The 24,850-nt window shown below is 42.7% G+C and overlaps 4 protein-coding genes across 10 annotated transcripts; all 4 read left to right on the plus strand.

Moving 5' to 3' along the window:
* The first annotated feature begins 6,360 nt into the window (after window positions 1-6,360).
* Window positions 6,361-9,061, plus strand: LOC110488642 (macrophage migration inhibitory factor). 2 transcript variants are annotated; one of them, XM_021560947.3, is made up of 4 exons: window positions 6,714-6,934; window positions 8,512-8,681; window positions 8,762-8,841; window positions 8,889-9,061. In XM_021560947.3, the coding sequence occupies exons 1-3, from the start codon at window positions 6,827-6,829 to the stop codon at window positions 8,826-8,828; spliced, it is 345 nt and encodes a 114-aa protein (XP_021416622.1). In that variant the 5' UTR covers window positions 6,714-6,826; the 3' UTR covers window positions 8,829-8,841; window positions 8,889-9,061. The 2 variants fall into 2 exon arrangements, with proteins under 2 accessions (XP_021416621.1, XP_021416622.1); XM_021560946.3 differs by having other exon boundaries at window positions 6,361-6,934; window positions 8,762-9,061.
* A 497-nt stretch (window positions 9,062-9,558) lies between these two features.
* On the plus strand, window positions 9,559-13,671 carry LOC110488641 (uncharacterized). 5 transcript variants are annotated; one of them, XM_021560939.3, is made up of 3 exons: window positions 9,559-10,786; window positions 12,069-12,527; window positions 12,608-13,671. In XM_021560939.3, the coding sequence occupies exons 2-3, from the start codon at window positions 12,212-12,214 to the stop codon at window positions 13,537-13,539; spliced, it is 1,248 nt and encodes a 415-aa protein (XP_021416614.1). In that variant the 5' UTR covers window positions 9,559-10,786; window positions 12,069-12,211; the 3' UTR covers window positions 13,540-13,671. The 5 variants fall into 5 exon arrangements, with proteins under 5 accessions (XP_021416614.1, XP_021416620.1, XP_021416616.1 ...); XM_021560945.3 differs by lacking the exon at window positions 9,559-10,786 and adding an exon at window positions 11,138-11,325; XM_021560941.3 differs by lacking the exon at window positions 9,559-10,786 and adding an exon at window positions 11,148-11,456.
* LOC149978264 (macrophage migration inhibitory factor-like) lies at window positions 9,602-10,530 on the plus strand. Its single transcript, XM_090198035.1, has 2 exons — window positions 9,602-9,673; window positions 10,303-10,530. The coding sequence occupies exons 1-2, from the start codon at window positions 9,602-9,604 to the stop codon at window positions 10,528-10,530; spliced, it is 300 nt and encodes a 99-aa protein (XP_090054161.1).
* A 240-nt stretch (window positions 13,672-13,911) lies between the features above and the next one.
* Window positions 13,912-24,610, plus strand: LOC110488640 (uncharacterized). 2 transcript variants are annotated; one of them, XM_090198222.1, is made up of 8 exons: window positions 13,912-14,100; window positions 14,341-14,801; window positions 14,972-15,476; window positions 15,585-15,702; window positions 15,848-15,915; window positions 16,619-16,713; window positions 18,822-18,931; window positions 24,283-24,610. In XM_090198222.1, the coding sequence occupies exons 2-8, from the start codon at window positions 14,549-14,551 to the stop codon at window positions 24,607-24,609; spliced, it is 1,476 nt and encodes a 491-aa protein (XP_090054348.1). In that variant the 5' UTR covers window positions 13,912-14,100; window positions 14,341-14,548; the 3' UTR covers window position 24,610. The 2 variants fall into 2 exon arrangements, with proteins under 2 accessions (XP_090054348.1, XP_021416612.1); XM_021560937.3 differs by having other exon boundaries at window positions 13,924-14,100; window positions 14,969-15,476.
* The last annotated feature ends 240 nt before the right edge of the window (window positions 24,611-24,850 follow it).

Below are 24,850 nucleotides of genomic sequence, written 5' to 3' on the forward strand. Positions count from 1 at the left end.
ACCATGTCTATATCTATGGGCACAAGCATTGTTCATGACAAACTGTTCATTCCCCTCTTGTTGGCGGAGAAAAGTTTTAAAGCAAATTTTATTGCAATTCTATACATTTGGCCATGTCTAATGTGTATTCATGTGATATTTGAGTGCCCAAAAAAATGACAACAATATCTATGGGTTAAAAAACCTAAATAAATAAAAAGTTAGTGAACATAGGCTAGTTGATCGGGGCATTTCTGACAAGATATAAATAGCTCTCTAAGGTATGCAATCACTAACATGACAAGAGGAACTGATGATGCACTACCCAATTTCGAAATTGCACCTTGTGCATTCTACGATTACAACTTTCAAGAGTAAGTTTAAAGCAGGACTGAGTTCCTTTAAAAAAAATAAGAGAATGGAGGTGAGCATTCCTCAACTAGCTCCAATCAGGCGTAGCCTATCTAACTGTAAACAAAACGTTAGTACATTATGTGATTGAATATTCCAATCAACTCCAGCCCAACACACAAATACAATAGATTCTGGCTCTTTGATTGGACCTTCAATGTCCCATTTATTTCCTACATTCCGTAACCAAGACCCAGTACAGAGCAGATGTGCTGTAGCCTGAACAGCCACTAGTGGTTGCTATTTACCTGTTTCTTTTGAAGGTCGTACCAAAAACAGTACAGTATGAAGATAGGCCTTATTTTACTTTTACATCATAATGTAAACAACGTGTTGCATTCTGCAATCGATAGGGGGGTACATTCTGTCAAATTCAAAAGGACCCACTGTACCTGTGTGGCTGGGGCAGGTGAGAAGTGCAGTCATGTGGCTGGATTTCTGTTTGGCCTTCTGGATCCAATCAGCACCGGCATCAAACCTGCACCCCCAAGCTGCTGTTCCCAGGAGCAGAGATAGCACCAGCCCTCCAGAAAGGCCAATACAAAAATCTTAGACCTATAAGAATAGGTAAATGTCCTGACCTGTGTCAGTGATTTTCCTATACAGTAAATATAGTAATGTTGAACACTCTTGGCATTCTCTCAACCAGCTTCACGAGGTAGTCGCCTGGAATGCATTTCAATTAACAGGTGTGCCTTGTTAAAAGTTAATTTGTGGAATTTCTTTCCTTCTTAATGCGTTTGAGCCAATCAGTTGTGTTGTGACAAGGTAGCGGTGGTACACAGAAGATAGCTCTATTTGGTAAAAGACCAAGTTCATATTATGGTAAGAACAGCTCAAATAAGCAAAGAGAAATGACAGTCCATCATTACTTTCAGACATGAAGGGCAGTCAATACGGAAGATGTCAGGAACTTTGAAAGAGTCTTCAAGTGCAGTCCCAAAAACCATCAAGCGCTTTGATGAAACTGGCTCTCATGAGGACCGCCACAGGAAAAGAAGACCCAGTTATCTCTGCTGCAGAGGATATGTACATGAGAGTTACCATCCTCAGAAATTGCATCCCAAATAAATGCTTCACAGAGTTCAAGTAACAGACACATCTCAACATCAACTGTTCAGAGGATATTGCAGGAATCAGGCCTTCTTGGTCGAATTTCTGTAAAGAAACCACTACTAAAGGACATCAATAAGAAGAAGAGACTTTCTTGGGCCAAGAAACACGAACAATGGACATTAGACCGGTGGAAATCTGTTCTGTAGTCTGACGAGTCCAAATGTGAGATTTTTGGTTCCAACTGCAGTGTCTTTGTGAAACGCAGAGTAGGTGAATAGATGATCTCAGCATGTGTGGTTCCCACCGTGAAGTATGCTGTGGGGGTGCTTTGCTGGTGACACTGTCAGTGATTCATTTAAAATTCAAGGCACACTTAACCAGCATGGCTACCACAAGATTCTGCAATGATACGCCATCCCATCTGGTTTGCGCTTAGTGGGATTATAATTTATTTTTCAACAGGACAATCACCCAACACACCTTTAGGCTGTGTAAGGGATTTTTGACCAAGAAGGAGAGTGATTGAGTGCTGCATCAGATGACCTGGTCTCCACAATCACCCGACCTCAACCCAATTGAAATGATTTGGGATGAGTAGGACCGCAAAGTGAAGGAAAAGCAGCCAACAAGTGCTCAGCATATGTGGGAACTCCTTCAAAACTGTTGGAAAAGCATTCCAGGTTAAGCTGGTAGCGAGAATGCCAAGAGTGTGCAAAGCTTTCATCAAGGCAAATTCTATTTTGAAGAATCTCAAATATAAAATATATTTTGATTGGTTGAACACTTTTTTGGGGGTTACTACATGATTCTATATGTGTTATTTCATAGTTTTGATGTATTCACTATTATTCTACAATGTAGAAAGTAATAAAAATAAAAACCCTGGAATGAGTAGGTGTGTCCAAACTTTTAACTGGTACTGTATAAATGTATATAGTGTACAGAATGTTTCAGTCAATATCCAAATGTTACATTTTACATCTTCACAAGCAATATCACAGCTTTGTGAAAACAGTTAATCCTATCTGAGCAGAATAGATGCATGTATCTGTAACCTATCCTACGATAGCCGGGGAGATCCTGCATTTAAGTAAGGTTTTGATCCCCTCATCTACCACCAGGTTACTGTCTCTCCAACAACAATGATGAATTAAACTGTTCGCAGCAAAATATTGATAAACAAGATTGCATGAGAGACCTTAGAGATGTGAAATCATTGTGTTTGGTTATAGCTACCTTGGGTAGGGGTATATCCAGACATGCCAGAGACTGTAGTACTGAATGACGTGAAATCATGCACACCACACCTTCAGTCTACAAAAGGAGTCCAGAATAGTATTAGCAGAGCACACAGTTAAAAGATGATGTGCTTCCAGTAAGTGAGTGGTATATGCCACCACTTAAGCCTGCCCATTAAACTGCGTACCCTTGCAATGGCCACGGACTCTACCAACTCTGGTATGCCCATTTTGCCACTGGGGTGCAGAAAATGAGATATCACAAGGCAAATGTTCTGCTTTGCAAAAGAGCCTCCCTCACACTGAAATCTCTATCTGCCATGATGACATCATTTGCCTCAGTTTTTCTTACCAGCCCACTTTCAAACACTATTTGGTTGTCTGAGATGCTACCCTCGAAGAGGTCAGAGATTAATGTGGGTATACTGTTTGGACTCATACCAATGAGACCTTTCATTGTATTGCAGCCTTTCATAAACCTGAAAGTATGAGGGTCTCTCCAGGGCTATTTATGTACACTCAATTAGCACTCTCGCATCCTTATATAGCTTTTAAAAGACCTGAGGGCTATGTTTGCAAACTTTACCCTTTGACATCCAAATGTATATGCTACTTAAAACACTGTTCATGAAGTTTACCCAGGTGACAAATATCCTGGTAACTTGGGTATTGCTTATTCCATACCTATCATAGAGGTATTGGTTTGCTGTGAACCCTGCTTCGATTTAACAAGAGTCAGAAACATCTCATCAACTCGGGGGAAACAGCGTTTTCCCCACACTTCAGTGAATCCTCTGATTTTTCCTCCTGACAGTTTTTAGATCGCCAGTAGACCGAGTTGGAAGCTTCAGACTAACATATGTGTAGAAGGTTTTCAGTGCCCCATAGATGTAAAAGCCTGTCCAAAATCTAATATCATCAGGTCCCTGAAATCTGTCTAAAGAAAACCTGCTATCCAAGTTAAGCTCCATGACAGTGTCAAGCTCTTCTTCTACCCCCGTTAATAGCTTGGTTACCACCATCAACAGTTCTTTCGGTTTCGTAATGTCATTTAGACACTGTGGCATTCAAGGAGGTCATGATGCTGTTCAGCAGCTGGTGTTGGTCGTTGTCGACCCGTGGCTTTGTGGAGGGGTAGTAGTGTACATCAGCCTGAGAAAAAGAGCACAGATTAAGGGCCTTGATTCAACTTATTAGACCCCTTATGTGAATGTTTTTAAAACTTAAGTTTGATCCTGTCCATTTTGCATTGTATTGTCAGAAAACAATGATTAACTGCTGTTACATCGTTCTGTCAACACAGTGCTTGCGGTGCCTTCTCCCACTGTGTACAAGGATCCTGGATGAGCCTGAAAGCGACAGAAGGTATTACACTTCTTCTCCTCTCAGAAACAATAACACCAATTCTCAGTGTCTCTCTCTCTCTCTCTCTCTCACACACACACACACACACACCAGTTCTGAGTGAGAACAGAAGATATTTACTTTACCGCAATTAGGGAAATACAACCTGCAGCATACTTGTAGTATAGTACAATAATGTTTAACTGATCTTACATCATTCACTGTCTCCACAGCGCTTGAGGAGCCTTCTCCCCCTGCCTGCATGGGCCCAGGAGGAACCTGAGATATAATATTCTTGCCTCTGAGTCAATAACACTGTCACTAATATAATAAAAAACAGATGCATCTTTACACAAATGGCCCACACAGCAAGGTGTTATTATAGAGGTAAGTTATTTGGCCAATAGAAGTCTACAAGGTTTGGGCATATTCCTATTTCTCTTTTAACGACTGTGGTAAGAATGAATGAATGTGAAAGACAAGAATCTTGTCCTTGTCCCAAACCTGAGACCTGCATATCAACTCCAAACTCATGAAAGTCACATTGTCCATCATGCTTTTTGCGGTGCGATAGGTAGCATGACTTCATGAATGCGTAGCAAAACATTTTAGTGCCCCCCTTGATAGCGGAGATGCATTTTTTTACGTTGAGTTAATTTTGTGCAATTCTCCTAATTTTACCTTGGGGCGGAGAGGAAAATTGGTTGTTTTACAGCTTATTTCCTGCAATTTTACACATTTTGCAATAGACCAGAAATAAATGTTTGCAGTTTTTAATGTGATAGCAGACTAACCCCAGGACGGTAATTCAACCATGATGTCAAGATTATATAGCTGGCCGATAAACTAATTTAGCTATCTAAAGGCTAATTTAGCTGATAAAGGCTAATTGACTGACTTCCTGTGCCTGATATAACAAGAAAACTGCTAATGCACTATCCTAACTCGCAACAGTAAGTTAACCTAGAATGAACCGAGGGCCTCATCCCTCCATAGACAATGTTCTATACGGCACTACAATGACAGCCTCTCTTCGCTCACCAACTACTCTAAAAGCAAGTCACAATATTGTAACGTGTGGACTAGAATAGCCGAGTTATGCATAACTCTGTGATTTTCAGAGTATCTGGATAGTTACCTAATCATTCTCTTGCAATTCTTGGTCATTACTCAACACCTGAGAGGAAAAAAAATTGGTTTTGAACAGTCTCTCTACTCTCTTCATTTTTCTTTTGTCGGATAGCTCAATGCTTGTTGTTTGGATTCAGTCGGTTAAATGTAAAGTTGTGTCGTCTGGAGTCTGATCGGGAGTACGTTACACAACAATAAAACTAACATATATGCAATCTAAGCATACTTCAGTGCAACATCAAAAACATTTGGATCATTTTTGATTGACATTACATCTTTCGGACTTCAGCACATTTCTTCAGATTGTATTGAAGAAAGCTCAGGGCCCCTTTGAGAGATGTTTTATTTAACTCTCTGTATCTACTACCATGACATAAAAAGTGGGTCCAATTGTATGAAATCAAATACTTCTTCTCAGAGGCTATTATGAGGATTCTGTGTTATGCACTATAGCCCGTTACCATATATGTGATTGAATATTATCTGCTGTTGGCTTGTGTGGATGTCTGTATGTGTTTTGCAACATAGCTGACTTGAAACATTGTTAACCATTTCAGGGCCATGGGCCTTTCTCATGATGGAAAAATACAGAATAACATGAAGACAGGAACTGTGCAATGAGTTGGGAGACATATTCAGAACGTAGATATTCAGAACGTAGTGTTGCGAGAACAAATGGTATTTTGTTAGATAACAGGAGCCAGGTGCGAGATAACGGTATCGAGCATGAGCGCAAAGATATTCTTCACAGCAAGTTACATCTATCAACTGGAGCGCCCCGGGGGCTGGTACCAGCTCGTACGACAACAATAAACGATAGGCTGGGTGAGTCTAAACCACGCCCAGTCTCTACTCTGACAGGCCGGCTCGGAAGCAGGAACTACTACTGTCATCAGGCTATATTATAATATCTTTGTCAGGAACAAGTCAATTCTCTGTTTTGCCCTGCGAGGTGGGACAGAGAGCCCGTATATACGAAAATTGCATTTACCACTTATTGCTTAGCTAATAAAAAATACATAGCATACAATCGGTGACTCATTGTCATATTTATCCTGATACCAGATTCGAATTGACGCAACTCTAACACTATCAAAGCATTTATCCACAGCAATTATGTAAAAATGTACATCAACCAAAATGCTTCTGTTTTTCGATCAATTATTTTGTATTAAAAAAACAACAACAATCATGCATGGAAACGTGTCATCGGGTCTAACTGTCGTCTCGTGCTAAACTACGCCTGTGCATGCTGTCAAATCAAAGGCATGTCTTCAGTTTGTCACCTTCACGAGGTTGAAATAATAACATGTTCAACTACTTAAGACATTTGCTAGGTTGTAACTTTACACTTGGAGAAAATTAAGAACTAAGGAAGAATATTTCACTTCTCGAACAGCAAACCACGGACTTGTCTGATTCGCAAGCGCTATTGGAAGTCCTGCGATGTTGCGCCTCTGGGTTTAGAAACTGTGGTCGTACGTTTTCACCCTTCCTTAAAGTTTCTCAGTTTTCACCCCACCCAATAGGTGGCGGCACACATTTTGTTGTTGTAGTCAGTAAAATACAAACTTACAGAAGAAGAAGCTGCACTCAAGCTTGCTCCAGAGCTGTGTTGATCACGGTTATTTCCCTGCGACAGAGAGAACGTTAGCGAAGCAATCATCATGCCTATGTTTTTGGTGAATACTAATGTGGCTAAGAGTGACATTCCTCCTGCTCTGTTGTCTGAGGCAACAGATGAACTGGCCAAGGCGATGGGCAAACCTGTGCAGGTGAGTCTTCCAAAGTTGGCACAGCAAAGCCCCCCGCCCCTGTTGTAGAGAGCTAATTTTCGTTCATTTGATGCTGATGCGTTTTTCTGCGGTGAAGATTAAATTGTAGGGAACCTTTCTTGCAGTTGAGACCCATTTGGCATCTCAATACAAAACTGTTATAAAATCGGCCATCGGCCATGCGCAGATCTTATTCCTAAAATGGAACACGAGATTCGTGCTGCAGGTCAAATCAAATGTTATTGGTCACGTACATAATTAGCAGATGTAATTGCGAGTGTAGCGAAACGCTTGTGCATCTAGTTCCGACAGTGCAGCAATATCTAACATGTAATCTAACAATTCCACAACAACTACCGAATACATACAAATGTAAGTAAAGGAATAAGAATATATAAATATGGATGAGCAATGACAGAGAGGCATAGGCTAAGATGCAATAGATGGTATAAAATACAGTATATACAGTTGAGATGAGTGATGTAAGATATGTAAACATTAATAAAGTGGCATTATTAAAGTGACTAGTGATCCATTTATTAAAGTGGCCAATGATTTCAAGTCTGTATGTAGGCAGCAGCCTCTCTGTGTTAGTGATGGCTGTTTAACAGTCTGATGGCCTTGAGAGAAGCTGTTTTTCAGTCTCTCGTCCCAGCTTTGATTCACCTGTACTGACCTCGCCTTCTGGATGATAGCGGGGTGAACAGGCAGTGGCTCGGGTGGTTGTTGTCCTTGATGATCTTTTTGGCCTTCCTGTGACATCATGTGCTATTGGTGTCCTGGAGGGCAAGTAGTTTGCCCCTGATGATGCTTTGTGCAGACCACCCCACCCTCTGGAGAGCCTTGCCGTTGTGGGTGGTTGCAGTTGCCGTATCAGGCGATGATACAACCCGACAAAATGCTCTCAATTGTGGTGTTGATGTACTATGGCGTTGAATGCTGAGCTATAGTCAATGAACAGCATTCTTATATAGGTATTCCTCTTGTCCAGATGGGATAGGGCAGTGTGCAGTGTGATGGTGATCGCGTCGTCTGTGGACCTTTTGGGGCGGTAAGCAAATGGAAGTGGGTCTGGGGTATCAGGTAGGGTGGAGGTGATATGATCCTTGACTAGTCTCTCAAAGCACTTCATGATGACAGAAGTGAGTACTACGGGGCGATAGTCATTTAGTTCAATTACTTTTTCCTTCTTGAGTACAGGAACAATGGTGGCCATCTTGAAGCATGTGGGGACAGCAGACTGGGATAGGGAGAGATTGAATATGTCCGTAAACACACGAGCCAGCTGGTCTGCGCATGCTCTGAGGATGCGGCTAGGGATGCCGTCTGGGCCGGCAGCCTTGCGAGGGTTAACACGTTTTAAATGTCTTACTCACTGTACTTGTAATAGGTCCAGGACAGGAATACTGTAAATCAAACAACTAGTTCTTATTTACTAAAGGTTTACTTGTGCAATTTCACTGTCATGGTTGGAATTTTTATTGTGCCTTTAATCACGTGATTTTTCACATGATTGTTCCAGCTCCCACTCATTGTATGCTCTGTTTTCTCTTTGTGTGTGTGTCTCTCTCTCTCAGTACCTTGCTGTGCACATCGTCCCAGACCAGTTGATGATGTTTGGGGGGAAAGGAGACCCTTGTGCCCTCTGCTCCCTTCACAGCATTGGGAAGATTGAAGGAGCTCAGAAACAGTATTCTAAACTACTGTGTGGACTGCTCAACAAACACCTGGGCATCTCCCCTGACAGGTAATGGACACACACACACACACACACAGAGTAAAATCCACATGAAACGTTCATACACTAACACTCCTCTTGTGTCTCAGGATTTACGTGAACTTCTTTGACATGGAGGCAGCGAATGTGGCCTGGAACAACTCTACTTTTGGTTGAGCAAGGGATCTAAATGTCAATGGGAGCTGACCCCTCTTTTCCCCTACACCTTAATGGTATTATAGCACTAGAGTAGGCTATGGAGAGATGAGCAGAGATGCCTTGTTGCTGGGCTGATGTAGAGCGGTATTGATAAATGCACTTAAAATGGACCCTTGCTTTATAACAGACCCTTGATTTGCACTGGACCCTTGGCTTTGATATTACAATAAAGTGATTCCCCTTGATCACAACTTGTTCTGTTTTCCCGGTGTTTTTTACATTTTTTACAGACCGGATGCTTTCCACTGCCATTAATTGAGAACATGCCATAAAGCAGTCCAATTTGACCTCACACAGACAATCTATTGTGTTCAATTGCTAGGTAAAGATTGGTGTATTCACACTCCAAGTGCACTATACAAACAACCATGAACAGGCGAAGACCGCTAGCTGGGAATTTACTTTTGACACGTTTTGTCATATCTGTGATGCCATGCATCTGTTCTAGGGTTCAATCAGAGTCAATAGATACGTATCAAAATACATTGGATACTGTTCTGAATTGAGAAGCTAGTACTGATATTACACGCATAACTCCCGCTCGTGGTAGGAAGTATGTTGCCATTGGTGGATAAAAATAACTTCATCAGCCACACGCATTTCTAATGGCCACAGTTGTCTATCGTCGAGTATCATTGTGAAGGTCAACCGCCTGTGCTGAAGACCAATCGTATACCTCAGTGGGACCAATACGTCTTGCTTCAAGTAAACTTACAACCATACCGGTTTTCATGGTGAACACAAATTATGCCAAAGCTTCCGTACCAGCTGCACTTCTATCTGAAGCTACGGTGGAACTGTCCTAAACTATGGGAAAACCAGGACCTGAGGTGAGTTTCAAAATCCATTGGCGATAATTGTTACTGTAAAGAACCCATTTCAAGTACAGGGTTGCATACTGTGTCTCAACTTTTCCATAACTCACAAACATGTAATAGGGATTAATAAACTAAATGGAACTAAAATATATAGCTATAATCTGTACCTAAAACATGTAGGACCAACGCCAGCTCTTAGAATTGAGGGACATTTGAGAAAAATGCTGTGACTGAGGCCACACCCCACTCACATGCACACATAATCAAACTGTTTTAAGTGTAGCACTGTAAAGCTACATTAAATGTTTTAAGGAGTAAAATTGAAGTAACCATCCATTCCTATTTTCTTGGTGAACACAAATATAGCCAAGACTGCTGTCCCAGTGGCCCTTCTTTCAGAAGAAACAGAAGAACTGGCCAAAGCCATGGGGGAAAATGGCAGAGTTAACTTTGAAACATATAGAAAAATGACATTATAATACAACATTGCAGGGTTATACTCACAATTATCATATTAAATTACTAATATGTAATTCTATGGTTATATTGTTGTTTTATTGCAGTTGTTTGTTGCTCCCATCGTGCTAGATCAGCTGATGACATTAGGGTGAAAGACCGCCCCCTGTACATACTGCTCCCTCCACAGTATTGGAGCTATAAGTGAGGAACAAAACCTGCAGTACTCCACACTACTCTGTGGACTGCTCAACAAACACCTTGAAATTTCCCCCCTGTACAGACCAACACACTCACTCTACAGAAGTCAGCCGCTCTCTCTCTCACTCACTCACTCACTCACTCACTCACTCACTCACTCACACACACACACACACCCAAGCTGATCAATCTCTGTTTCAGGATCTACATTAACTTTTTTGAAATGGTGGTGCAAAACCTGGCCTGGGACAACACAATGTTCAAAGTTTTCATTGAGGCTTATCATGCCAAGAAATGAAAGAAGAACTGAAGACGTTTGGTCAATGAATGACATAGCAAAACTGCACACAAATTAACTTTGCTTTAATGTTACAATAAATAGTAGAACCTCTATCTGAAGCCACGGAAGAACTGTCCAAGGCTATGGAAGTACCAGCTAAGGTGAGTCTGAGAATCTCTATTTCAATTCTATGTTGAGAATCTAGAAGGTCTTTGCTACAGTAAAAGCCTGTTTTATACTGTCTGAGATCTCTGTCTCTCATAGCTCTTCAGCATAGGTAGTTCATTGAAATATGAACTAGAGGGAATTAACTTTCATGGAACAATCTAGATAATAGGTCATTATTGATTATAGATGCTGCATCCAATAAAAAAATAGTGTAGCTATTTGTTTTATTGCCCTACGTTGTGCGTCAACACGAGTTGATAATGATAATTTTAGAACAAAGACATAATATATGATGGATATAGTGTCAAGTCTCCCATTTTTTCTGCAATCAGTTCTGCGCAATCACCTAAGCATGATGATCCTCTTTACGGCATGTCCCATTTCTACAATTTATCTTCTTAAAATGTGATTTTAAACCTAACCCTAAAAACACAGCTAAATGTATGGCTAATCCTAACCTTAAACAAAGACCAAAGCTAATTTTTGTTTTCATACATTTTTACGATATAGCCATTTGTAATTTGTGGCTGTGGTAAGTAGTGAAAACCAATGTAAACACTAGCTAGCTGCTACTTTGAATACAGTCAGCAAATATTACACAATTTGTGGCACTGGGATGAGAGATTGAACGTTTCCGGCTAGCATTTTGACAACGTTTGGCAAGTAATAAAATCATTTTTCTTCGAGTCAAATTAAGACGCTATCGTTATACCCCTGTGTTATAGCTATGTAGCTAGCTAGCCAAGTTAGTTGAACATTAGCTAATGCTAGCAAGGCAAGCTGGACAAAATTCACAATTTGTGCCGCACTGGTATGAGAGATTGAACGTTTCTGACTAGTCGATTGACAACGTTTGGCAGGTAATAAAATAACATTTATTCGAGTCAAATTAAGACGCTATCGTTATACCCCTGTGTAATAGCTATGTAACTAGCTAGCCAAGTTAGTTGAACATTAGCTAATGCTAGCAAGGCAAGCTGGACAAAATTCACAATTTGTGGCACTGGTATGAGAGATTGAACGTTTCTGACTAGTCGATTGACAACGTTTGGCAAGTAATAAAATAAATTTTATTCGAGTCAAATTAAGACGCTATCGTTATACCCCTGTGTTATAGCTATGCAGCTAGCTAGCTAAATTAGTTCAACATTAGCTAATGCTAGCAAGGCAAGCTGGACAAAATTCAGCCATCTAGCTAGTTAAGTACCTAACGCCAGTATCTCTGGTAGTACTTTTGGTCTACATCAAAGAGTAATAGTTTGTCCCTGTTTCCAGGTGTACTCCCTGGGTACTGGTGTAATCTGGAAGCTACGTGCCAGTTTCCCAGCTTGTTGAACTCACTGGGAGGCAAGGCAACTGTGACGTTTGGAAGGGAAGTGGGGTTTATTTTCCAGTGTTGAGCTGATGCTGTTGCAGCTATGTCAGAAGCCATCCTCACCTTCCAGTACCAACTCAGTGGCGTTATGGAAACAGTCCTCAAAACCGCCATGCATGAGATCACTCGGCTGGTGAAGGAAGGCTTCCTGGAGGAAGTGACACGGAGCAAGCAGGAAGCGGACATCTTGAGGATGAAGCTGCAGCAGTGGGAGCAGAAATGGAGGGACAGAGAGGAGGAGAGGAAGAGGGAAGTTGAAGAGAAAGAGCAGAGAAAGAAGAGGGAAGCGAGAGAGCAGATGGGCATGTGTGTGAGTTGCAGTTGTACTGGAGACACTGAGAAAGGAGAGGCTCTGTCAGGTAAGTGAGGAGAGATGCACGCACACACACACACACACCCCTGATATAGGATCTCTTACTTTGTTCTGTTCCATCCTCAGGAGCAGAGGAAGGTTGTGTTATCAAACAGGAGGAGATGTTCCAGTCAGAGGGACCCAACACTCTCCCAGAGAGAGAGGGTCCACAGGAAACGGACATGTCCAGCTCTTCCTGTGTCTCTGAAAGGATGGAAGAGAGGGAAGCCCATGTGGTCCACATCAAACAGGAGCCCAATGACTGGGGGGATCTAGTATCCCAGATGGTCACATCCACAGATACTACCATAATGAGCCTGAGTCGTCTGCAGAGATTGAGTGCCCATGCTGGGGCATGGACCAGTGAGCCTCAGCCTCAACTTCCAGCACCATGGACCAGAGAGCCTCTACCTCCAGCACCATGGGCCAGGGAGCCACCACCGCTACCTCCAGAACCAACACCATGGACCAGGGAGAAGCAGCACGTACTCCCAGGGTCAGGTATACCCACCCAGGCAACAGAGTGTGCTGTGGGAGCCCTGGAGTCCAGTCCCTATGGTCTCAGCAACAACACAACGGCACAGCTGGGGGTCAAACCCTACAGCTGCCCACACTGTGAAAAGAGCTTCCCTCAGCTACGAAACCTGAAAGACCACCAGAAGTACCACCACACAGGGAAAAAGGCCTTCACCTGCTCCCAGTGTGGTAAGGGCTTTGTGTACATGTGCCACCTCAGGGTACACATGCAGTGCCACACAGGGGAGAGGCCGTTCAGCTGCTCTCAGTGCGGTAAGAGCTTTGTCTACCTGTGCAACCTGAAGTCCCACCAGCAGTATCACACAGGAGAGAAACCGTACAGCTGCTCTCAATGTGGGAAGAGCTTCAGCCTTCAGAGTGGCTTGAAGAAACACAGGGTCATTCACTCAACAGAGAGGCCTTACCACTGCACGAACTGTGGGAATAGATTCTATTCTAGAGCAGACCTGAAAAGACACGAACATATTCATGCAGCAAGGTAGAACTTTGAGATGAAGCTGGTTGATTTAGAAAATCTGAGTGAAGAAAATAACAGCACACGTGTACTATGTTCAATGTATTTGTAGTTACTGATGCATTTCATGTTGAGAGGAATAAAACCCTTAATGAAGAAATGATTCTCATCCTTATATGATTTGTCAAACGTGTCATTAACTGTTACATACAAAAACAGATACATTAAAAGTAAAATAGCCATGTCTGACCCAGAACGGCCCATAGATATCATACTCAGGCAAATAAATACATTTGGTACAGCGCTTCAGACAGTTGTCTCAGAGAATATGTTGAATTCCAAAGATTCTAGACGAGATTTCAACAACAAAAAATGAGGAGTTCTGCGCAATTGAATTGGCAGTATGATCACCTCGATGCCACAGATCGGGAGGTGGAGCCGCAGGACCTCTCCTCAGCTAGTTAGCTGTTAGCTTATTATGTTAGCTAGTACCTGGCTTTGTTACGTCTGTACTACAGGCTATGAGAGATTTGACATTTGTAACTAGCTGATTTGTTGACGCACAACAACAACCAACGTCTAGGAAGTGGTAATAATATTTTAGATTTGAGTCAAATGGTTGGAAAGTTGTTACTACACTGTTCATATACAGTCATTGGTTATTAAGTTAGCTTAGCTAAGCAGCTAGCAAGCTTGAGAAATGCATTATTTGGTACGCCTAATCACAGGCAAAAATGGATGTATGGGTTCATTAATTTGTTAGTTACACGCTTCCTATACTGGAAAGATATTTGGGGCATATCAAGACCACATTTTGTGTATTTGACAGCTTGCCCTTGTTTCCTGGAGGAAGATTCCTGACTCTGGGCAGTGGTGTGATCTGGAGGAGGCTAAATCCAAGTCTTTCCAGTATAGTGACCCAAACTGGGAAACAACGGTAGGAAGCTCAGCCAAAGAAGATTGTCTGTACTCTGGGACTGGTACCAATAAGGGAAGTGGGATTGATTTGCCAGTGTTGAGTTGATGTTGTTGCAGCTATGTCTGAGGCCATCCTCAACTTCCAGTACCAGCTCAGTGGCGTCATGGAAACAGTCCTCAAAACTGCCATGCATGAAATCACTCTATTGGTGAAGCATGGCTTCCTGGAGGAAGTGACACGGAGCAAACAGGAAGTGGACGTCTTGAAGGAGAGGCTGCAGAGATGGAGGGACAGAGAGGAGGAGTGGAGTGGGATGTGTGTGAGATGTGGTTGTGCTGGAGACACTGAGGAGAAAGTAGAGGCTTTGTCAGGTGAGTTTTTTCACAACTGAATTTCGCCTCTGGGATTGATTAGGTATTCATCTGTCTAATTACCATGGTTATACCATGTTGATAGTTTAGACAGAGGTAACAGCTGTAACCTGTATAGTCTGACATGCACATCATGAATACTATCACTGGTTCTGGTATTTCCTCAGCAGCAGAGGGTTATGGTATTAAACAAGAGGAGATTCTCCAGTCAGAGGGGCTCGTTGCTCTGAGGGAGGCCCATGAGGTCCATGTCAAAGAGGAGGCCGATGCACAGGGAGACTGGGGGGATATGGTAAGCCTAACGATCCCATACACTGATGCCCCCCATAGTGACCTTGGTTTGTCTGCACCATGGGCCAGTGAGCCCCAGCCTCTATCAACACCATGGACCACTGAGGAGCAGCCTTCACACCCAGGGTCAGTAATACCAGCCCAGGGGATAGAGAGCTCTATGGGCCCCCCTGAGTCCATGTGCCACCTGAGAATCCATATGCAGTGCCACACGAGGGAGAGGCCGTACAGCTGCTCTCAGTGTGGGAAGAGCTTCAGCCATCAGAGCGTCTTGAAGAGACACAGGGCCTATCACACCGGAGAGAGGCCTTACCAGTGCACGGACTGTGGGAAAAGATTTATCGCTAGAGCGGACCTGAAAAAACATGAACAAATCCATTCAAGGTAACATTGGACAACATGTTTTGGAGTACTCGTGTACCATGGATAATTAGTTTGCTTGCTAGTTAGCAAAGGTTAACTCACACTGTTCCTGTTTTTTATATTTTCCAGGGGCATCTGTACCATTTCCAAGGCAAAACTGACGAAGGGAGTCCAAGATAATGAAGATTACGCTGCGCCAGTTCCTGTTACATCAAGAACTGGAAGGATTATTCCACTGGCATTATTAGTGAGTTTGAAATTAGCTGAAACTTCTTACACATCGGCCAGGGTTTGTTGTGAAGCAAAGTAGCTAGCTATACACTTATGTTTGTTAGCCTCTCCAATCTCCACTTGGTCAGTTAACTTACTGTGCATTTCTTTATTCCTAATAGGCATCAGTAAGACAGGCCCATAAGCAGCTTGGGGAGGACCTAAAATGGAGATTCGGCCCAAATGACTGGTATGCACTTTATTAACAAGGCTGTAGTGATACTGCTCTTTGAAAAGCTCCTTGGTTTCTTAGTTTGATTTACAGGGATATTTCATTCAATTTACAAAATTACATTGGTTTCCTCACCCTGTAAGCAGTCTATGGACAAGGTATGACAGCAATACATGCTTTGGTTTAGTTTCCCTGGCACTGCCTCCCATGCTAACATTTTAGCATTTGTGGCACAAATCCCATACAAGTCATGGGACCGGTATTAGTATTTTTCACGCATCATGTTCACAAACAATTTTAGATACTTTCATATGATTGGACATGTGTGAAATATGCTAATATCGTCCCATGACTTGAATGGGATTTGTGCCACAAATGCTAAAACATTAGCATGTGGAACAGTTCCAGGGAAACTTAACCAAAGCATGGATTGCTGTCATACCTTGTCTATAGACTGCTTACAGGGTAAGGAAACCAATATGTAATTTTGTATTTTGGGTGAACTATCCCTTTAAATATTCCATGGGTTGTTTTCAGTTGGTTGCACCATTGCAGACGTGGGTTCAAATTCAATTTGAAACTTTGCTTATCCTGCCTAGAGTGTCAAGTGGGTGGGGTTTGCACTTTTGGGATGTTTTGATTTCATATAATATAGTCAAGTTTATTACATGATCATCACACTCGTATTTCTTTCAATAATCATAACATTATGGTTTTTCAGCTTCAGGTCCCCTCACAACGAGGAGGTGACCAAAGCAGTGATGCAGATTGTAAAGGATGGAGGCAAAAACTGGGGTCCCGACAGCCTCATCAGAAGTGAGTCTTAGCTTTAGTAGCAACCGTATGGTATACATTTACAGAATGTAACAATGTAAAGAATCCATATCTCTTCAAAAATATATTGTTAGTATGTAATGTCGTCTCCTGCTGCAGCAGCCTTCCAGGCATTTCATGATTTGAAACTGAATTAATTGAATATTGCATTCCGTTTAAAATGTCAATTGAATTCAATATTCAAATTCAATAATTACACTGAACAAAAAAATATACGCAACAATTTCTAATATTTTACTGAGTTAGTTCATATAAGGAAATTAGTCAATTGAAAAATGCATTAGGCCCTCATCTATGGATCGCAGCCATGGGTGGGCCTGGGAGGGCATAGGCCCACCCACTTGGCAGGGGAGCCTGGCCCAGCCAATCAGAATTACTTTTTTCCCCACAAAGGAGCTTTATTAGAGAAAGAAATACTCCTTAGCGCCCACTTAACTAAACGCCTATAGGGATAAGTTCAGGAAGTTGATGTAAAGGACGACATGTTGCTTAACGAGTACCGCTTCCCCCCCGGTTCATCTCGAACTCAGAACTTCTGTCTCGCAAGCACACGTGACTTCCTTCCTGAAGTGTTCCAACCCACCATATTATTGTAGAGGTCCTGAGTCATCGGATGCCACCTTTTCAACGAGTTAGTTCGTCAAATTTCTTCCCCGCTAGAACTGCCCCGGTCAACTCAAGTGCTGTTATTGTGAAATGGAAACATCTAGGAGAAACAATGGCTAGGCCGCGAAGTGGCAGACCACACAAGCTCACAGAACGGGGCAGCCGAGTGCTGAAGCGCGTAGCACTTAAATATTGTCTGGGCTCAGTTGCAACACTCATTACCGAGTTCCAAACTGCCTCTGGGTGCAAGGTCAGCACAAAAACTGTTTGTTGGAGCTTCAAGAAATGAGTTTCCATGGCTGACCAGCCGCACACAAGCCTAACATCACCATGCACAATGCTAAGCATCGGCTGGAGTGGTGTAAAGCTTGCCGCCAGTGGAAATGCATTCTCTGGGGTGATCACGTTTCACCATCTGGCAGTCCAACGGATGAATCATGGTTTGGCGGATACCAGGAGAATACCACCTGCCCGACTGCATAGTGTCAACTGTAAAGTTTGGTGGATGAGGAATAATGGTCTGGGGCTGTTTTACATCGTTCTAGTGAAGGGAAATCTTAACGCTACAGCATACAATAACATTCTAGACAGTTCTGTGCTTCTAACTTTGTGGCAACAGTTTGGGGAAGGCCCTTTCCTGTTTCAGCATGACAATGTCCCCGTGCAGAAAGCGAGGTCCATACAGAAATGGTTTGTCGAAATCGATGTGGAAGAACTTGACTAGTCAGCACAGAGCTCTGACCTCAACCCCATCAAACACCTTTGGGATGAATTGGAACGCTGACTGCAATGTGTTCCAACATCTAGTGGAAAGCTTTCCCAGAAGAGTGGAGGCTGTTATAGCAGCAAAGGAGGGACTAACTCCATATTAATGCCCATGATTTTGGAATGAGATGTTTGACGAGCAGATGTCCACATACATTTGGTCATGTAGTATATATCCGAAACGATTTGAGCGCTCGAGCCAAATTCATAGGACCAAAATAAATTCAACATGCCACATTGGCTTCAGAAACCGGCAGAAGCTTCCGTTTACCACAGTGAGTGTTTAATTCTTTCTGTTCTCCCCTGCTTATACTGGCTGGCAAAGTACCAGGATGTTGTCTCTGGCTTTGAATCTGAATTAAAGAACCAAATTTGAAAACTGAATCTGAATGCATCTGTGAAGTTGAATATATGAAACTTTGAAATGATTGTACCATATTTAAACAAATATAAATATTGAATTTGAATACTGAATTAAGTTGAAATTGAATTTAAAAACTGAACGCAATATTCACTCAATTCAGTTTCAAATCAGGAGGAAATAGAAGTTCAATTTATGAATGCAATTATTGAATTTGTGCATTACAAATATTAAATTCAAATGTTTGCAATTCAAATACAATTTATGTTGGCACTGAAATCGCTCCATAACATACAACAACTTATCACGTTGTATCACATCCACACTATTTTAATATAACCATTTTCCCTTTCCATAGAGGCGTGCAACAGGGCTTATGAGTATTGGAAGGCTCAAGGTAAGATTGAACTGGAGGGCAGTGTGGCGGTCATCAAGAAGAAGAAAATCCTCACCAGCAGGCGGAGCAGGGTATGTTATCAGTAACACACAACACCACTCAATATAATCACACATCACTCAGACATAAGAAAATTTTATTGTGCATTTAACTGGAATTTGAATTTTTCATGCAGGATATTATTCACGTTGAAAGCTTATACACAATGTCTGTACTCACAATTTCACCAATAAGTTATGTATTGTTAGTCTGAGTACCAGTCTCTTTAGCTAACTGTTGCCAGAAGCTCAGTTACAGTCACTAACACTGTAGATAACATAAAAACAGCCTAAGCAGGCTCTGCCAGGGCGAGTCAAATGGTCAGAGTCCGGTGTTCTCTCATTTGTGTCTGGAAGTAGCTAGCAAACTTTAGCCAGTTAGCTTGGGTGCTGGAATGTAAATTCAGAGTGTTGTCAGATTGTCCTAAATTCTAAATTCTAAAAGCCACTCATTCCTTTTTTATTTTACCTTTATTTAACCAGGCAAGTCAGTTAAGAACAAATTCTTATTTTCAATGACGGCCTAGGAACAGTGGGTTAACTGCCTTGTTCAGGGGCAGAACGACAGATTTTTACCTTGTCAGTTCGGGGATTCGATCTTGCAACCTTTCGGTTACAAGTCCAACGCTCTAACCACTAGGCTACCTGCCGCCCCATGTAGTGTTAAATAACACTTACGTTAACAATATTTTTTGTGAACAAATGTATCATTTTGACGCAATAATAAGGTTGGGAGCAATATGGAAAATCGTTTCAGCTCAAGTCAACTACAAAATCCACAATGCATTGCTCTCTTTGGGCTGGCTGGCTAGCTAGCTAGCTATCAAAACGTAGCTACACACAATAATACCAAAGACATATCAGCATGTGACATAGCTAGCTGTAAAATCACCTAAACAAACTGCACTATCAATTTAGAAGTCTATCATCGCACCATGTTCAACCTGCAGATCGATGAGTCTAACATTTGCAACGGCGGATATTCTTTTGAGGAGATTGGAAACGTTGCCCATGCTACATCAATGGGTGATTCTGGGACAAGGAGCGCTCTCCTTCAAGGAGTGAATGGGAATCTATTGTGCGCTAGCTCCAAAACCCAACATTAGCACGAATTTCATCAACAAGAATTACAACATTACAAATCTTTTCTGAGATTTGAGATAATTAACTTGCGACCTGTAGTACCATATAGCTTTGGAGTCGTGACATTACGTACTTTCGAGGAAAATAGGCACGTTTTTCGACATTTACACTGACTTTGAGAAGGGATTGCGTGACGCAAAATAACAACTTGAACGTGATTGGTCTGCTGGATGGGGCGTTATACGTTCCTTCATTCATAGGATTCCTATCTACTTTCTATAATATTTCTGACAATGGCACCATGCATTGCACTCTGGACTGTACATGCCTTATATACCTCCTTTGTCCCACCTCCCACACATGCGGTGACCTCACCCAGTATAACCAGCATGTCCAGAGATGCAACCTCTCTTATCATCACTCAATGCCTGGGCTTATCTCCACTGTACCCGCACTTACCATACCCCTGTCTGCACATTAAGCCCTGAATCTATTCTATCACGCCCAGAAATCTGCTCCTTTTATTCTCTGTCCCCAACGCATCAGACGACCAGTTTTGCTAGTCTTTAGCCGTACCCCATCCTACTACTCCTCTGTTTCTCGGGTGATGTGGAGGCTATCCCAGGCCCTGCGTGTCCAAAAGGCACTCTCATTTGTTGACTTCTGTAATCGAAAAAGCCTTGGTTTCATGCATGTTAAAGTTTGTTTTACTCACTGCTTTAGCACACTCCCCCAACCCCGATGTCCTTGCCGTGTCTGAATCCTGGCTTAGGAAGGCCACCAAAGATTCTGCGATTTCCATACCCAACTACAACATTTTCCGTCAAGATAGAACTGCCAAAAGGGGAGGAGTTGCAATCTACTGCAGAGAGAGCTTGCAAAGTTCTGTCATACTTTACAGGTCTATGCCCAAACAGTTCGAGCTTCTAATTTTAAAAACTAATCTCTCCAGAAATAAGTCTCTCACTGTTGCCGCATGTTATAGACCCCCCCTCAGCTCCCAGCTGTGCCCTGGACACCATATGTGAATTGACTGCCCCCCATCTATATTCATAGTTCGTTCTGTTAGGTGACCTAAACTGGGATATGCTTAACACCCCAGCAGTCCTACAATCTAAACTAGATGCCCTCAATCTCACACAAATTATCAAGGAAACCACCAGGTACAACCCTAAATCTGTAAACATGGGCACCCTCATAGATATTATCCTGACCAACTTGCCTTCCAAATACGCCTCTGCTGTTTTCAATCAGGATCTCAGCGATCACTGCCTCATTGCCTACGTCCGCTATGGGTCCGCGGTCAAACGACCACCCCTCATCACTGTCAAACGCTCCCTAAGACACTTCTGCGAGCAGGCCTTTCTAATCGCCCTGGTCCAGGTATCCTGGAAGGATATTGACCTCATCCCGTCAGTCGAGGATGCCTGGTCGTTCTTTAAAGGTAATTTCCTCACCATCTTAAATAAGCATGCCCCTTTCAAAAAATGTAGAACTAATAACAGATATAGCCCTTGGTTCACTCCAGACCTGACTGCCCTTAACCAGCACAAAAACATCCTGTGGCGGACTGCAATAGCATCGAATAGTCCCTGCGATATGCAACTGTTCAGGAAAGCCAGGAACCAACACACAATCAGTCAGGAAAGCAACGGCTAGCTTTTTTAAACAGAAATTTGCATCCCGTAGCTCTAACTCCAAAAAGTTTTGGGACACTAAAGTCCATGGAAAAAAGAGCACCTCCTCCCAGATGCTCACTGCACTGAGGCTAGGCGACACGGTCACCACCGATAAATCCATGATAATCGAACATTTCAATAAGCATTTCTCTACGGCTGGCCATCCTTTCCTCCTGGCTACCCCAACCCCGGCCAACAGCTCCGCACCCCTCGCAGCTACTTGCCCGAGTCTCCCCAGATTCTCCTTCACCCAAATCCAGATCACAGATGTTCTGAAAGAGCTGCAAAACCTGGACCCGTACAAATCAGCTGGGCTAGACAATCTGGACCCTCTCTTTCTAAAATGTTCCGCCGCCATTGTTGCAACCCCGATTACCAGTCTGTTCAACCTCTCATTTCGTCTGAGATCCCTAAAGTTTGGAAAGCTGCCGCGGTCATCCTCCTCTTCAAAGGGGGTGACACTAGACCCAAACTGTTACAGACCTATATCCATCCTACCCTAGCTTTCTAAAGTCTTTGAAAGCCAAGTTAACATATCACTGACCATTTTGAATACCACCGTACCTTCTCCGCTGTGCAATTCGGTTTCCGAGCTGGTCACGGGTGCACCTCAGCCACGCTCAAGGTACTAAACGATATCATAACCGCCATTGATAAAAGACAGTACTGTGCAGCCGTCTTCATCGACATGGCCAAGGCTTTCGACTGTCAATCACCGTATTCTTATTGGCAGACTCAACAGCCTTGGTTTCTCAAATGACTGCCTCGCCTGGTTCACCAACTACTTCGCAGATAGAGTTCAGTGTGTAAAATCGGAGGGCCTGTTGTCCGGACCTCTGGCAGTCTCTATGTGGGTACCACAGGGTTCAATTCTCGGGCGACTCTTTTCTCTGTATATATCAACGATGTCGCTCTTGCTGCGGGTGATTCCCTGATCCACCTTTACGCAGACGACACCATTCTGTATACATCTGACCCTTCTTTGGACACTGTGTTAACTAACCTCCAAACAAGCTTCAATGCCATACAACACTCCTTCCGTGGCCTCTAACTGCTCTTAAACGCTAGCGAAACCAAATGCATGCTTTTCAAACGTTCGCTGCCCGCACTTGCCCGCCCGACTAGCATCACTAGTCTGGACGGTTCTGACCTAGAATACGTGGACAACTACAAATACCTAGGTGTCTGGCTAGACTGTAAACTCTCCTTCCAGACTCATATCAAACATCTCCAATCCAAAATCAAATCTAGAATCGGCTTTCTATTTCGCAACAAAGCCTCCTTCACTCACGTCGCCAAACTTACCCTAGTAAAACTGATCCTCGACTTCCGCGATGTCATCTACAAAATAGCTTCCAATACTCAGCAAATTGGATGCAGTCTATCACAGTGCCATCCGTTTTCTTACCAAAGTGCCTTATACCACCCACCACTGCGACCTGTATGCTCCAGTCGGCTGGCCCTCGCTACATATTCGTCGCCAGACCCACTGGCTCCAGGTCATCTACAAGTCTATGCTAGGTAAAGCTCTGCCTTATCTCAGCTCACTGGTCACGATAACAACACTCACCCGTAGCACGAGCTCCAGCAGGTATATCTCACTGGTCATCCCCAAAGCCAACACCTATGAGTATCACTGGGACTGCAAGTAGTATCACTACTTACACACCATCATCTGCTCATTTATCACTCCAGTGTTTCTGCTAAATTGTCATTACTTTGCTACTATGGCCTATTTATTGCCATACCTCCTCATGCCATTTGCACACACTGTATATAGACTTACTTTTTTTTCCTATTGTGTTGACTCAAAAATGTGTTTATTCCATGTAACTGTGTTGTTGTTTCTGTCGCACTGCTTTACTTTATCTTGGCCAGGTCGCAACTAGCTTACCTGGTTAAATAAAGGTGGGGGGAAAAAAGGAGAAAAAAAAGAGGCAGACAAATAGGAAACATGTGGTAGACCCTCTGTTAAATTACAAATTTATCTTGGTATTAATATTGCAAAAATATGATCAATGCCTCATTTGAGAGAAGACATAATCCCAAGTTATGACCAGTGCATGCGGAGGAGTATTTCTGTGGGGGAAAATCTCATTCTGATTGGCTAGGCGTGGCTCCACTGTGGGTCGGCCTGGCTGCCATGGCTGCACCCCTACCCAGTCATGTAAAATCCATAGATTAGGGCCTAATTAATTTATTTCAATTGACTGATTTCCTTATATGAACTGTAACTCAGCAAAATCATTTAAATTGTTGCGTTTATATTTTTGTTCAGTATAGTTTAAGAATTTAGAGTGAGCTAGCAAACTGGTTTCTTCTGGACAAATAACTGTTGCTTCTCAACCGGATACTAAAGTGTTCTTTGAAGAAAAAAAGTTTTAGTTCCATAATTTGTATAGTCATTGTGATTGGAGGATAGCTGTGTGGGTGCTTGAGTCAGGATCAAATCCTATGTTCTTTTAGAGCTCATTAATGATAGAATGTTCATATTTGAAGATGGCGGAAAAGCCAGACTCTTTGGCACATGACATGGAGTACAGGGAGTGGATTATCTAAAGAGACTGGTACCCAGGCAAATGTATTGCTGCTTATTCAAGTCCTTTCTCTGTAAAATTTCAGCTCTTCCAGAAGAGAGTAAAGGTGGGAGGAGAGCTCCTCGCCCCAGAAGATCTGGACTTCCTGGTTGGAGCAGACCCCAACTTCATGTCGGACGAGGAAAGTGATGCTGAAGACAAGTTCACCTATCATGTGCTCCCTCCCAGGTGGCGTTGCTCGAGGTTGACCCAGATCGTCCGACTCTGTCAGATAACCTTAGATGACAATCGCTTTAAGGGCGTTGAGCCAAAGTCGGCTCGCTCCAGAAAATTACAGGGGGGTAGATTTACCTCCCGCCATCCCCCAAAAGGAGAGGCTAAACAAGTGTATGTGAATAAAAATGATAAATGAACTGAATTGTCATTATTTCTTAAATGGATTAAGTGAATGGTCAAACATTGTTGTTGACTGTTACAAACGCACTATGAATCAAGACTTCTTACTGTTCACATTCTGGTAAATACATTTAGAAATTTCCTTCTGTTTTGTGGAGAGTCTCTAGATTTAAGTTGCCTCTAACCAGTGATTTAGGATAAACTAAACCTAACCACATCCTGAGCAGTGATTATAGGAAGTGAAAAGCAAAACTGAC

The sequence above is a fragment of the Oncorhynchus mykiss genome, chromosome 14 (assembly GCF_057628025.1).
Source record: "Oncorhynchus mykiss isolate SJ-2025 chromosome 14, ASM5762802v1, whole genome shotgun sequence".
In the NCBI taxonomy this organism is placed as follows: Eukaryota; Metazoa; Chordata; class Actinopteri; order Salmoniformes; family Salmonidae; genus Oncorhynchus; species Oncorhynchus mykiss.

Coding starts and splice junctions, on each gene's coding strand:
- LOC110488642 (XM_021560946.3), top strand. CDS start 6,827: ATGCCTATGTTTTTGGTGAATACTAATGTGGCTAAGAGTGACATTCCT. Junction 6,935..8,511: donor CGATGGGCAAACCTGTGCAG/GTGAGTCTTCCA, acceptor TCTCTCTCTCAG/TACCTTGCTGTGCACATCGT. Junction 8,682..8,761: donor CTGGGCATCTCCCCTGACAG/GTAATGGACACA, acceptor CTTGTGTCTCAG/GATTTACGTGAACTTCTTTG.
- LOC149978264 (XM_090198035.1), top strand. CDS start 9,602: ATGGTGAACACAAATTATGCCAAAGCTTCCGTACCAGCTGCACTTCTA. Junction 9,674..10,302: donor AAGCTACGGTGGAACTGTCC/TAAACTATGGGA, acceptor TTAGGGTGAAAG/ACCGCCCCCTGTACATACTG.
- LOC110488641 (XM_021560939.3), top strand. CDS start 12,212: ATGTCAGAAGCCATCCTCACCTTCCAGTACCAACTCAGTGGCGTTATG. Junction 12,528..12,607: donor GAAAGGAGAGGCTCTGTCAG/GTAAGTGAGGAG, acceptor TTCCATCCTCAG/GAGCAGAGGAAGGTTGTGTT.
- LOC110488640 (XM_021560937.3), top strand. CDS start 14,549: ATGTCTGAGGCCATCCTCAACTTCCAGTACCAGCTCAGTGGCGTCATG. Junction 16,714..18,821: donor TCCCGACAGCCTCATCAGAA/GTGAGTCTTAGC, acceptor CCCTTTCCATAG/AGGCGTGCAACAGGGCTTAT. Junction 18,932..24,282: donor TCACCAGCAGGCGGAGCAGG/GTATGTTATCAG, acceptor GTAAAATTTCAG/CTCTTCCAGAAGAGAGTAAA.